The sequence below is a fragment of the Enhydra lutris genome, unplaced genomic scaffold (genome assembly GCF_002288905.1).
Source record: "Enhydra lutris kenyoni isolate GAN:26980312 unplaced genomic scaffold, ASM228890v2 scaffoldscaffold17, whole genome shotgun sequence".
NCBI classification, from domain to species: domain Eukaryota; kingdom Metazoa; phylum Chordata; class Mammalia; order Carnivora; family Mustelidae; genus Enhydra; species Enhydra lutris.
In genome coordinates this window covers 14331681-14345241 of record NW_019154101.1, presented here as the reverse complement: position 1 = coordinate 14345241, position 13561 = coordinate 14331681, and the positions used below count along the sequence as shown (strand labels likewise).

The window sequence follows — 13561 nt, the reverse complement described above, 5'->3', positions numbered from 1 at the left end:
GTAGCCTTATGGGATTTCTCTTGTATGTAATTGTTATCTTTTGTTGCTTTAAAATTCTCTCTTTATCATTACAGTTTGCCATTTTAATTATTATGTGTCTTTGAGTTGACCTCTTTGGGTTCATCTTGTTAGGGGCTGTCTGTACCTCCTGGACCTGAATATCTCTTTCCTTTCCCATATTAGGGAAATTTTCAGCTGTTCTTCCTTCAAATAAGTTTTTGCCCCCTTTCTTTCTTTCTTTCTTCTCGTGGGATCCCTATAAAGTAAATGTTATTATGCTTGATGTTGTCACTGAGTTGCTTTAGCCTGTTTTCATTCTTTATTATTTTTTTTGTTTTTGCTATTCAACTTGTGTTTCCTATAGTCTGCCATTGAATCTCTCAAGTGAATTTTTTCAGTTACTGAATTCTTCTACTCTGACTGGTTATTTTTTTATATTTACTATCTCTTTGTTGAAGTTCTGAGACCCTCCACTCTTTTCTCAAGTCACCAAGTATCTTTATGACCATTACTTGGGATTCTTTATCAGTCATATTGCTCAACTCCATTTCACTTAGCTCTTTTACTATGATTTTGTCTCATTGTTTTATTTAGGAATTATTCCTCTGTCTCCTCATTTTGTCTAACTCTGTGTTTCTGTGTATTAAGGAGGTCAGCTATGTCTCCTGATCTTGAAAGTAGTGACTTTGTGTAAAAGAGGTTTGTGGTGTCCTGTAATGCAGTACCCCGGTACAAAATCAGGTTTTCCACTGAGTGTCCCCTGTTTGGGCTGTGTGCCCCCTACTGTTGTGACTAAGCCATATTTACCTGCAGCCCAGGTGGCTGCACTGACTTGCTTTTCCTCCTGTAGGCATATTGGGCAGGGTTTAGTCCCTACACAGTTGAAAGGCCTCTCTGAGGTTGCCTAGAGCTCATTGGTGGGTGAAGTTGGGGTCAGACTATTTACCTACAGTTAGCCTTTCTGCCATAACTACAGGCATATAGGATAACAGGACTTGCTTCCTGTGTGGGCAGCTAAAATGTTCAGCTGCTGGATCTGCAGACATGCTGGTGTGTTGGATTCCATCTTCCCCTTTCCCCTGAGTAGGAGTTACTTTAGAGTGGTACATGTCCCTGCTGGGGCTACATGTGGGGAGTGTTGGGGTAAAAGCTGTTTTGGAGGATGCCTGCTGAGGTGGGTTTACAGGGAATGTATACAGCAACATAGATGGAGAGTGTTAGCTCTGACTCCAGCAAGTGTCCAGCAATCGAGGCTAGAGGAGGGGAAGAGAAATGGTGTCTGTCAGCACTATTATTCTTGGAGAAATCTGAACATCCCTCCCCCTCCAGTGCACCTTCTGAGATTAGTAAATAGTAAATTAGTAAATAAATCTTCATGTATAGGTATGTGTCTCTGGTTGAGGTAATTATTATACTGGCTCATTAAAGATGGGGACTCAGTTTCCTGTTGCCCTTCAGCTCTCTTGGAGCTAAGCCCACTGATTTTTTTTTCTTTTTTTCTTTTTTCAAAGATTTTATTCATTTATTATAGAGAGGGAGAGAACAGGAGGGAGAAGGAGAGAGAATCTGAAGCAGACTGTGCTGAGCACAGATCCTGATGCAGGGCTTGATCCTACAACCATGAGATGTTCTGTGTCAAAATCCAAAGTCAGTGCTCAACCAGCAGAGCCACCTAGGTGCCCTTAGCCCACTGAATTTTAAAACTCCCAAAGTTAAGTCTCGTTGGTTTTCAAAGCCAGGTTTTATGGGGACTCATATTCCTAGTATAGGTCCCTAGTGCCTAGAGTGCTTGGCAAGGGGTCTGATCCTCTCACTTCTTTGTGGTGTCCATCCTGCTGTGGTTAGTTTCACAGAGGGGTTTGGTTCCCAGCCATGTCTGTGCCCCTTCTACCCTTTTCAATGTGGCTTCCTCTCTAGGATTAGTCGTGGAAGGTCTGTTCTGCCAGTCTTCAGGTCATTTTCAGAGTTAGCTGCATATTTGTAATTGTTACATCAGAGTGTCCATGGGAGAAGGTGAGCTCAAGATCCTGAGAATTCATAAACACATTTTATTAACATGCCCTTATACAGTAAGTATGCTAATAACATACCAGCTTCAAAAGATGAACCATTTCATAGAAACATTAGATTCCCTAAGTAAGCCACCTAGAACTCATTGGTAATATTTGATAATTTGTGAAAATTTTACTTATACAGCAGGTCTGGGAATACTTTGGAATATAAATTGTGGTATAGAGTAATGGTCTCTCTTATCACTCCACAACAGAGAGAATAGAAACTACATGGCAGAGTTAAATAATCCACTATTTTTGAGAAGTTTGAGGGTCTCTTTTCAGCATTCTTTAACTTTGGTGCCTTAAGGCTGAAAGTAACTTTTTGGTGAGTAGCTCAATTAGAAGAACTGAGTGTTTAATGATAAAAACATATTCTTTGGGGCACCTGGGTGGCTCAGTGGGTTAAGCCTCTGCCTTCGGCTCAGGTCATGATCCCAGGGTCCTGGGATCAAGCCCACATGGGGCTCTCTGCTCAGCAGGGAGCCTGCTTCCCTTCCTCTCTCTGCCTGCCTCTCTGCCTACTTGTGATCTCTCTCTGTCAAATAAATAAATAAAATCTTAAAAAAACATATTCTTCATTTGTTTAAGATGTATAGGATCTTTTTTAAATTAATCTGAGATTGCTCCTTTATTACTTAGTAAGTTTCTTTGTGCCTCATACAGTGCTTGAGGGTAAATCCTTCCTTCCTCCCTCTCCTGTTCGTATGTTTTCTGTCTCTGACACTGATAAGAAAGGAAAAGTGAACAAGTTTCCAGAATTTTCAAATAAGTAAAAAATAGAGATTGAGACAGGCAGGAAAACATCTAGAAGAGAACTGATGAGAAGGATCTGCTAACGGTTGCTGTGTGTCTGAGTCTGTCTTCAGTGAGGCATGCTGGGAAGGCTGGGACTGGCCTCACTAGCTAACATTAGTGGCGTCGTTTATGGCCAATGGAGAGAAGGTGCTGGTGGCTCCTGCACACCAGGAAGATGATTTCATCTCCCTATTATGGAGGAGTGTCAAGCCATCCGAAAGCAGTTGTCCATGTTCTCTCTCTACCTAAAACCTCAGTCTTCAGCCTTGCTCTCTTGGGAGGACATTTTCCTACTCAGAGCCAGCATCAGTCTTTCCACCTGTGCCAGGGAAGCCTGATTTCAGACTTTCTCCATGACTTCGGTTCCGTAGTTGACACTTCCTGGTTCACATTTTCAAACCCTCTTTTTTAAAAAAAGCACTCTCCCTGGATTTTGCTGCCTCCTAGGCTATCATTCTAGTTGTCCCTAGTTGTTTCTCTTACCCACAATTTCTTGGAGTTTTTCTCTATCAATGGATTTACTCCATTCACTTACCATCCACTCACCCACTTTGCCACTTGTCTGCCAGCTCCTCTGGCACCATTCTACCAAATGTGCTCTCAAAGACTTACTTCTGAGATTTAGGTTCTGAATGCAGAGAGTTTGAGTCTTCATTTTTCTTGATTTTTATGCAGCCTTTGACAAGAGCTACTGTCCATTCCTCACATCTTAGACCTTGGTCCTTCATCTAAGGGTCCGCATCTGTCCAACACATTACCTCTGTCTGTGGGTCCTCATCCTCCCTGCTGCCCCTGAACCCTGTCCAAGGCCTGGTCCTCAGTCTTTTTCACTCTTTCTCAGGAGTTTCTCCCCTCTGGATCCCATTCAGCCCAACTGCTACAAGTACCTCTGCGGCATGAGCATGTCTACATTTCCAGCTCTGGAACCCATTTTTCCCTTCACAGAGTCCTAGGCTTTTCCATCTCTGTGCCTTCTGCTCTTACCGAGCCTTTGGTCCTGTATTCTATCTCTGTAGCTTTCCCTTTATCATTTTGACTAAATGAAGAGATCCTGGTTAAGATAAAGTAAGCATTTCATTCAGTTAATAATGGGAAACACCTACATTACCCCTTACAAAGACTCACTTTGTATTTCTTCTCCTTTGTATAACTCATTGAAATTTTACTTTGACTAATGAAGTAAATATTTCTTTAAGGTTGGTTTCCACCAAGCTGCATGAGAACAAATACCTCATATATGCATCCAGTTCGCAGTCATGTTCACTGTGCCAGGGATAGGTCTTGGCACATAACAGGTGTGCAATATATTTTTGCCGTAGGAAAGAATAAATGAAGTAGGAAATGACCATTAAAGACTTGCCAGTAAGTTATCAAATTTTAACTAGGTAATTGGATTTTTGAAAAATTTTCTCAAAATATATGTTCTTTTTCATAAGTTAAAATGATTAACACTCAATATTCTTTGAAGATTTTAAGAATGACATTTGTAAATGTTTTATTTCAGTGGTTTTTTTTTAAAGGGCTGTGCTTTTTTAAAAAAATTTTTTTAAAGGTTTGATTTATTTATTTGACAGAGATAACACAAGTAGGCAGGCAGAGAGGCAGGCAGAGAGACAGGCAGAGAGGGAGGGGGAAGCAGGCTCTCCGCTGAGCAGGGAGCCTGATGCAGGGCTCGATCCCAGGACCCTGCGACCATGACCTGAGCTGAAGGCAGAGACTTAAGACCCACTGAACCACCCAAGTACCCTCAGTGGGTGATTTTTAAGGAAAATTTCAGGATATCTGTTGGTAATTAATGAACGTTCCTTTAATTTTCTCTATTTTGATAGTCAGGTTTTTTAAAAATGAAAGCATTTTGAGTGTTGATTGTTATTTTAGCATAATTAATGTTAATCTTCTAAAAGTGTTTAATGTTTTCTAACTGTAATAGTAACATGCATTCATTATTGAAGGTTATAAATACTGAATACCCCTGTTAAAATTTGGCTTGTTTCTTTATATACCTTTAATATGTATCTGCATACACATAAACACTCACATTTTTCCCTCTATAAGATTGGATCTCATTGATACAGCATTGCATATTTACGGTCTCTTACAGGCTTTTGCTTATATTATGAAGTATTCTCCTAAATGAGATGTGCGTTTTAATGACTTTATAATATTACATTGTATGAATTTACCATCATTTATTCAATGACTCTTTTACTTTAATGGTATTAAAACTGTTGGTATAATAGCTTAACATATTTTAAGCTAATATACATATACTCATCAATAAAAATATGTTACTACTAATGAGTTAGATTTTAGTGAGAACATATTTATATATTGCCAATATATTAGTTCAGTCTGCCATGACATAGAACCATAAACCTTCCCACTGTATCTTCACATGGCTGAAAGAGAGAGGAAGCAAGCTCTCCCGTGTCCCTTATAAAGGCACTGATCCTATCACGAGAACACCACCCTCATGATCTTGTCTAAACTTAATTATATCCCAAAGGCCCTGTCTCCAAATACTGTCAGATTGGACGTAAGGACTTCAGTAGATGAATTTTGTTTGGGGAGGGAGATGGACACAATTCGGTCCATAGCCGCCAACAGTGAGAACTATTTCAGAAACTATTTGTTGTTCCCTAAGTAACATTTTAAAAACTAGGACATAGAATTGTTTTCAATGTATCCATGGGTAAGATTATCTGAAAATCTTCATAGAAAAAGTAAAAATTCTAACTATTTCTTATTCATCATGGAATATATAGTTAAATTGTGCATTATTGGCATAAAATGGAAGTGTGAAATGACATGAAATTGCTGAAATGATTGTATTGTCCTGTTCTCTGAATGTTCATAGTTCTAGAACAACTGCAAGTGGCTCTTAATGTCTTTTATGAGAAGAGACATTAGAGAGTTTCCTTTTCCTGTGTGGAAAATAATAGCCAATTTTATGGGTGATTATTATCAGTTACCAGAGTTTCTTTTAAGATTAGTCTCATTCTGTCCATAAGTGGTACAACTAATAAAAAAGGCTTACCATCTTATAGTGCTTTATATTTTTTGAAAAACCGTTGTATAACATCATTTTTTAAATGTCAGTGATAGATCTTATAACAATGTCACTAGAATAGAATAAATATGATCTCTATTTAATATTGAGAAACTTGAAGCTTGGAGAAATAAAGTTATCTTACCTAGGGTCAAAAATACGGTTTGGATCAGTTCTGTTACTTCAAGTCATATCTTCTGTGTGTTCGAAGAATCTATTTTTTTGGTCTGAGAAATGGTAATTAATCAGAGAAAGATACTTTAAGATGGTTACCTTTATAATTACGTAGAAAAGTGAGCAGTTAGAGGATACATCTTGTTAATGTCAATTTGAAAATTCATATTAGCATCCTTATTTAAAAATAATATCATTAAATAGTGGTATATTTTAAATGGTCATTTAAAAGCACTATTGAGGCACATGGGTGGCTCAGTCAGTTAAGTGTCTGCCTTTGACTCAGGTCATGATTCCAGGGATGGAGTCCTGTCTTGGGCTTCCAGCTCAGCAGGGAGTCTGCTTCTCCTTCTCCCCGTCTTATGTTCTCTCTCTCTCTCAAATAAATAAAATCCTTTTGAAAAATAAAAGCACAATTAATTTGTTATTATGCTTGGCATCCTGTTATTGTTCCTTTTAAGTTTTTAGAAACTTTTTATTTTAACATTGTTGTCCTGCAGGATACTGTTATATAGCCAGTAGGATGTATGACCAGTAGAATATTATATTTCTTTTATATAATATAGTTTCAGAATCAAATAATTGGTTTTCTTAACATGTGAGTTGTTGTGGTTGGAACCGTGGACTCTTTGATACTAAACAAAGCCACTGCAAATTCAGTTATTTTTTATTTTTGGCTGCCAGTTTGGGCTGATAAGATGGCTTGGCATGTGTATATCAGAACAGGAGTCAGTAGTAAGGTCTCTTTCACAATTTCTCGACTTTGCTGTTGTAGTGGGAAAGCAACTGTAGGCTCTCCATATGCAAAGGGGTATAGCTGTACTCCAGTAAAACAATTTACAAAGACAGGCAACAGCCATATTGGGCCTACAGGTCCCACTTTGCTGACCCTTGGATTAGAATATCAAGTGAAATACAGCTCTTCACCATAATATTTCCCTATTATTTGTCAGCTGTTTTATTACTTAAATTCTATTCTTTTTAACTTAATGCTTTCATTTTGCATGCTACTGTGCTTTTATATTGTCAGCTACTTTTCTAGGCTTTCTAACGTCCATACATAGCTTTCCAACATTGTTGTCAAGACCCCCAAATGTCATCAATTGAACATTTACTGAGTCTCAGGAATGAGTGGTGGTAAGGAAACAGAGGTACTGGATTTAAAGAAAAGATAGACTCCCACGGATTTGGGTGGTCTTGGAACTTATTAAAGGACATAGAACTTGAGCTGACCCTTCAAAGGCCACAGGGAAATTAAGTATTAGAAAAAAGAGAAGAATATTTAGGGGCACCTAGGTGGTCAGTCTGTTAAGCCTCTGCCTTCAGCTCAGGTCATGATCGCAGGGTCCTGGGATCGAGCCCTGCATTGGGCTCCCTGGTCAGTGGGGAACCTACTACTCCCTCTTCTTCCCTCCGTGCTCATGCTATCACACACACACTCTTTCTCTCTCTCTCCCTTTCTTTAAATAAATAAATTTTTTAAAAAAAGGTAAAAAGAGAAGAGTGTTATTTTTTTTTTTAGAAGAGTTTATTTATTCATTTGACAGAGCACACAAGCAGAGGGGAGTGGCAGTCTGAGGGAGACGGAGAAGTAGGCTCCCTGGTGAGCAAGGAGCCTGATGTGGGGCTTGATCCCAGGACCCTGGGATCATGACCTGAGCCAAAGGCAGACACTTAACTGACTGAGCCACCAGGTGCCCCTCTAAAGAAGAGTATTTAAATAAATTATTGACAAAGGGAAGCTCCCATTTCCCATACTGTTTCATCCCTAGCTATATGGAATCCCACCACAGAGGGTCCTTTTCAAGATCATTTCCTGGGTTAAAATGATGAAAAGTGTGACTTTTTTTTTTTTTTTATTAAGTTATGTTAGTCACCATACAGTACATCATTAGTTTTTGATGTAGTGTTCCAGGTTTCATTGTCTAGGGATTCCTTCTCTTTGCATTATCTCTCATCCTTCCACCTGCTTCATGTGATAGATAAGGGAAGCACACAGACTGCCCTGGGAAGGTCTTAAGAGCTGTGCTCTACACCACTCTGGCAAATGGACTTCTCTCCATCTGGGTGGTGTGTTTTTCCTTAGTGTCTCCTTTAGCCTTTTCTGGGCATCCACATGCCAGGCAGGTAAGACCCTGAGGGAGAGTTGTAGGAGACCACCAACTTTCCTGGATTTTAAGCTACCTTTAAGCTTAAATGTATAAATGAAAAGAATCTTCCATGGGGATCTTTGTTAGCTCATTAGGGACATAACCTAGGATTTGGAATTAGAGGTATTTAAAAAGAGAGAGAGAGAGAGAGAGAAAGAAACTATAAATTAGCATTTATTTCCCTTCTGTTGCATATATTTTCCTTTTGGAGGTTAGCTAGCAGGAGAAGTAGCTGGCAAGAATAATGGGGTCTTGCCATCTCTCAATCTTTTTGCCTCTGTTATGATTACATCTCACAAAATAGAGCAGACCAAGTGAGTATATGGGTAAGGAATTGATTCTGGAAGACAGGGCCCTATGTGGAGAGAGCGAAGCCCCTGGAGTGGGGTAAGTCTCCAATGTGTCTTCTCCTTGCATAAATATAGCTATAGGCAGGTGACCACCTAGATTTAACAGTACGTTCTAGCCTTATTAGGGTATCTGAAGAGCCAGGGAGTCTGTCTCCATAGCCTCAGGCTATGTAAACTAGTTCGCTACAAAAATGGCGGTGCTTTCGCCTCTTCGTTACAGTTTCTGGCTCTTGGTGCTAGGATTCATTTTTAAAGCCGGAATAAGATCACATTAAAATGAGCAAAGCTCTAGGACACTGATTTTTAGCTTCTGGATGGTCGGATTGTGTAGTGTTCATTTCTTTTTACTTCAGAAGAAAGTGGGTGCATCTCCACGTTAAGTAATAGTCATAAATATTATACTATTTGACCACAAAGGAATGGTGGAGGGTATCAAAGAACATGCAAGAATGGGAGCATTACTATAAAGGGACTGTGTTGTCATTTGGAATTAAGGTTGGGAAAATCTTAATGGAATCATTAAACTCTAAGGACTAAAATGAAAATAAAGACCTATACTCAGTACACTCTGGCTCTAGGCACATGGCTTGCCTGGAGACAGAGGAAGAATTAGGGAGTGAGTAAAACTGCAGTGTTTGATGTTGAGCAGAAAAGTGTGAATGGATTCTGTAAGGAGACCACTATGAGCTTGAAGAGGATTAGCCTCAAAAACAGACCATAGGAGAATTAGAAAAGAAACTCTCTAAATTTAGAACCTACCAGACATTAAACAGATGAAAGAGGCCTTTAGGAAGAGTTAGGGCCTAGATGCAAAGGCTCTCTTCCTCTGGGACACTCATGTAGGGCATACACTTACTCTGAGGTTTTTCTCCTGAACCTCACCCCCAAGCTAGACAGGGTCATATGGAAAACTCCTTTCTACTAGGCCACAGGGCCTTTGTCTCTTTTCTCTTTGCTGTTTTATTTGTAGCAAAGTCTTCAGGTGCAATTTTAAGGTTGGGGTAAGGTAAAAGTAGCCAAGTAAATCAATCTATGAATCCAAAACAATACATGAAGCTTCGGTATTTAGTATTTACCATAGCCAATATTATGTGTGTTGAAAAATATCAGCCCAAATGAAAGAATTAACTTCCAATAAGAAAAGAATGTGGTTTGCTGAATTGCCTCTCCCTTTTTCAAAACCATGCAGGTAATATATGCTTTAAACACTAAAAATGATGAGCATGAATCTGCAATCCAAGCCCTCAAAGATGCTCATGAAGAAGAAATCCAACAGATTCTTGCAGAAACAAGAGAAAAAATACTGCAGTATAAAAGCAAAGTAACAGAGGAGTTAGACCTTAAGAGAAAGATTCAGGTTTTAGAAGCATCATTAGAAGATCACATAAAAATGAAACAGCAGGCTTTGACAGAATTTGAAGCTTATAAGCACAGAGTTGAGGACATGCAACTTTGTGCAGAAGCCCAGCATGTCCAGCGCATAGTAACCATGTCTAGAGAGGTTGAAGAGATTAGGAGGAAATTTGAGGAAAGATTACGGAGTTTTGGACAACTCCAGGTACAGTTCGAGAAAGACAAACGCTTGGCCTTGGAAGATTTGCGAACTGCTCACAGACGGGAGATCCAAGAGCTGTTGAAGTCACAGCAGGATCACAGTGCCTCGGTCAGTAAAGGGCAGGAGAAGGCAGAGGAGCTGCACAGAATGGAGGTGGAGACCTTAAACCAAACCTTGGAAGAGCTAAGACTTGAACGGAAAAAGCTCATTGAGGATTATGAAGGCAAGTTGAATAAAGCTCAGTCTTTTTATGAGCATGAGCTTGATACTTTGAAAAGGTCACAGCTTTTTACTGCAGAAAGCCTACAGGCTAGCAAAGAAAAGGAAGCTGATCTTAGAAAAGAATTTCAGGGACAAGAAGCAATTTTACGAAAAACGATAGGAAAGTTAAAGACGGAGTTACAGATGGTACAGGATGAAGCTGGAAGTCTTCGTGACAAATGCCAAAAGCTTCAGATAGCACTTGCTATAGCAGAGAACAGTGTTCAGGTAAGTAAAGAATGTCACATTAAACATACAGATTTTTACCCCTCAGTTTTGTCTTTATCTTTCTAATTAGACTACTTTAACTTTTTTTTTCCATTTTGCTTTCTCCAACTTTTGCTTTGTGAGAAAATCAATAAAGGGGTAATTTGTACTACTCTGTAGTTATTATTCCCAACTAGAACTTCAGATATAAAGAACACTTAAAATCTTACTGATTATGACAGGATTTTATTGAAATATCATGTTAATATTTTTCACAAGTGACTTGGGAGAGTTAAAATATTGGGCTTTGGGTTTAGTTGTGTTTTCTTCCTTACCTTCATTAATAATGGTCTACCCAGACAATGAACAAAAATTGATTGCTTTATAAACCTGAATTAAATAGGCATATGGCACATTTGAAAAGAAGGCCAAGAAGTCCCTACAAATTTTGTTTTATTGGCATAGAAAATTTCATAGCTGTTTCTATACAGTATTTGAGTGGATTAGAAGGGGTAGAATAGTCTTTCATGATTGCGTCATATGATTTATGAAGATGTTAAAAGTGTTATCAAAACAGATTTAAAAGTAGGTATTATTAACTGTGACTTTTGAATAAGAGAAAGTTGATGCTTGTAATTTAAGTGAATTAGCATCATTAGCTTAGCTAATTAGCTCAGCATCATTCTTGCATATTAATAATGGCTATTTGATCATTCTTAGGTTCTTCAAAAACAGCTTGATGATGCCAAGGAGGGAGAGATGGCCTTGTTGAGCAAACACAAGGAAGTGGAAAGTGAGCTAGCAGCGGCCAGAGAACGTTTACAACAACAAGCTTCAGACCTTGTCCTCAAAGCTAGTATGTATGACCACAGTTCTTGGTATATTCCTCAGCTAAAACCAACACTGAAATGTTAATTCAAGACAGAATTTGCCTTTCCTACTCATACTTTAAAATTAGACCCTAACATGTTGAAGGTCTCTAATTTCTTCTTAATCATAAGTAACATAAGCAAATAATAACTTATTTTTAGGAATATATATTTATAAAAAATTAAGAGTTAGCAGCAATAAATCATTCACTAAAAACAATGAAGCATTCTTTCTAAGGGCTTTTATTCTTTAAAAACATACATTTAAAAAAATCCATATGTATTTAAATTAGTGACCCTATATGTGAATCACAGTGTCTCATTTCATTTAGCTTATTAATAGGGATCACTTTACATATAAAACCTGAGTTGTCCATTCTACTATGGCTAATGTGCTCATTTCTTAGCCCTTATAGAGGAAGTGCTGACCCATGTCATATGCCCAAGTGTTTATGGTGCCAGGTAAAGCCATTTGAACTAGTTCTCTGAGGATGCCATTTGATTGGCTCATCAGTGAATCCCATACAACCCTTCCCCTAAGTAGGAGTTTTTCAACTTTAATGTGTACAAAATCACCCCAAAGTGCTTGTGCAGCCACAGGTCCTGGGCTCCAGCTTCAGAGCTTCTGAGACAGTAGGTCAGGGATGTTCTTCACTGCCAGCGAGGGCTCCAGGTCTCCTGGTCCAGAGCACATTGAGGATCACTGCCCTAACACAAGCTTTCTGAGACCCTTTTTCTCATTCTCATTTTTCATCTTTCTCATCGTCCACCCTGCTTTTTTTTTGCCATTTATTCTTTCTTTGATAACCTCGTTGTTCTTATCTGTCTCTTAATCCAGCTTAGTTCTTTATCACTTCTCTTGTTTAAAATAAATTTAGTTTCAACCAAATAGCTCCCTGCCATATTTACTGTCTACATACAGATTTGTCTTTTATGAGAATTTGAAAAAAGAGATTAGAAAAGAACAGATTACTCATTTTAGCGCCATAGTATTAATCAGTACATCTTTCCTTGTTTTACTCCTGAGGATTTTATATACACCCCTGAGGAGTTGCTTCCACTTAAACTTTTTAGTTGGAAATCTTAAAAAAAGATTCTTGAGTACGGCAGGTGGGGCAGGGACAACATCAGCAATGTGAAACTGAACTTCTTTCTAGTTTAAATTAGTCTACTTGGATAAGTATTCCCATGGCAAGTATTTCTATTCTATACAGTGAAGAAATCAAAGTACAATTTGTACATGCAGACTATTTGTTTCCCTCAGGTAGTAAGCACAATTGTGTCATTAAATATAAACTGTTTTATACCACAATGTAATAGATTTTAAAGTGAAGATTTTCTTTTTGGGGCATAGGTCATATTGGAATGCTTCAAGCAACTCAAATGACCCAGGAGGTTACAATTAAAGATCTAGAATCAGAAAAATCAAGGGCCAATGAGAGAGTATCTCAGCTTGAAGAAGAAAGAGCTTTTTTGCAAAGCAAAACTCAGAGTCTGGATGAAGAGCAGAAGCAGCAGATTTTGGAACTGGAGAAGGTAAAAAGCAGTGGAATCCATCTCCCCCCGCCCCCACCAAAGAAAGGAAAAGAAAAAAAAAAGTTCAGTTTTCATCTTTTTCAAATCTGATTTAAAGTATTTACATCTAATTGACAATAACAATCCATCTCTTAATTCTAGTAAGTTTTTGTTTTTGAGGAAAAATGTTATACAGCTGGACTATCCCATATTGTGTATATGTTCAGAATACTAACAGTTTATAATGTAAAAACTTAAGACATGTCAACCTATTTCAGCCAGAAACTGAATAAACTTTTATTCCAGTGGCATGTACATTTGTGCTTAATTGTATATGTTTTTGTACTAATGAAAAATATTATTGCATATCCACCTAGGAAATTTCTGTAAAACAAAAGAACAAAAAGCATCAAGCTCTGAAAATTCATATACCAACATATTGAACTTCTAGATTAAACAAGACATATCATTTGTAGAGTAATTGCTAAATATTTATTGCAGTTTTTCAGATATTCACAATACTGAGTGGGAGTTTTGGATACTTCTTTTTCTTTCCCTCAACAACCAAGCATATTCAAAACC

At 38.2% G+C, this 13561-nt stretch overlaps 1 protein-coding gene across 1 annotated transcript in view; it reads left to right on the top strand.

Moving 5' to 3' along the window:
• LOC111147760 (family with sequence similarity 184 member A) overlaps positions 1–13561 on the top strand; it is a 117368-nt gene that overhangs the window by 42441 nt on the left and 61366 nt on the right. The window contains exons 2-4 of the mRNA XM_022503990.1: positions 9762–10616; positions 11316–11451; positions 12819–13000. Coding sequence (XP_022359698.1) covers positions 9762–10616; positions 11316–11451; positions 12819–13000 — 1173 coding nt within the window. The remainder of the gene's footprint in view (positions 1–9761; positions 10617–11315; positions 11452–12818; positions 13001–13561) is intronic.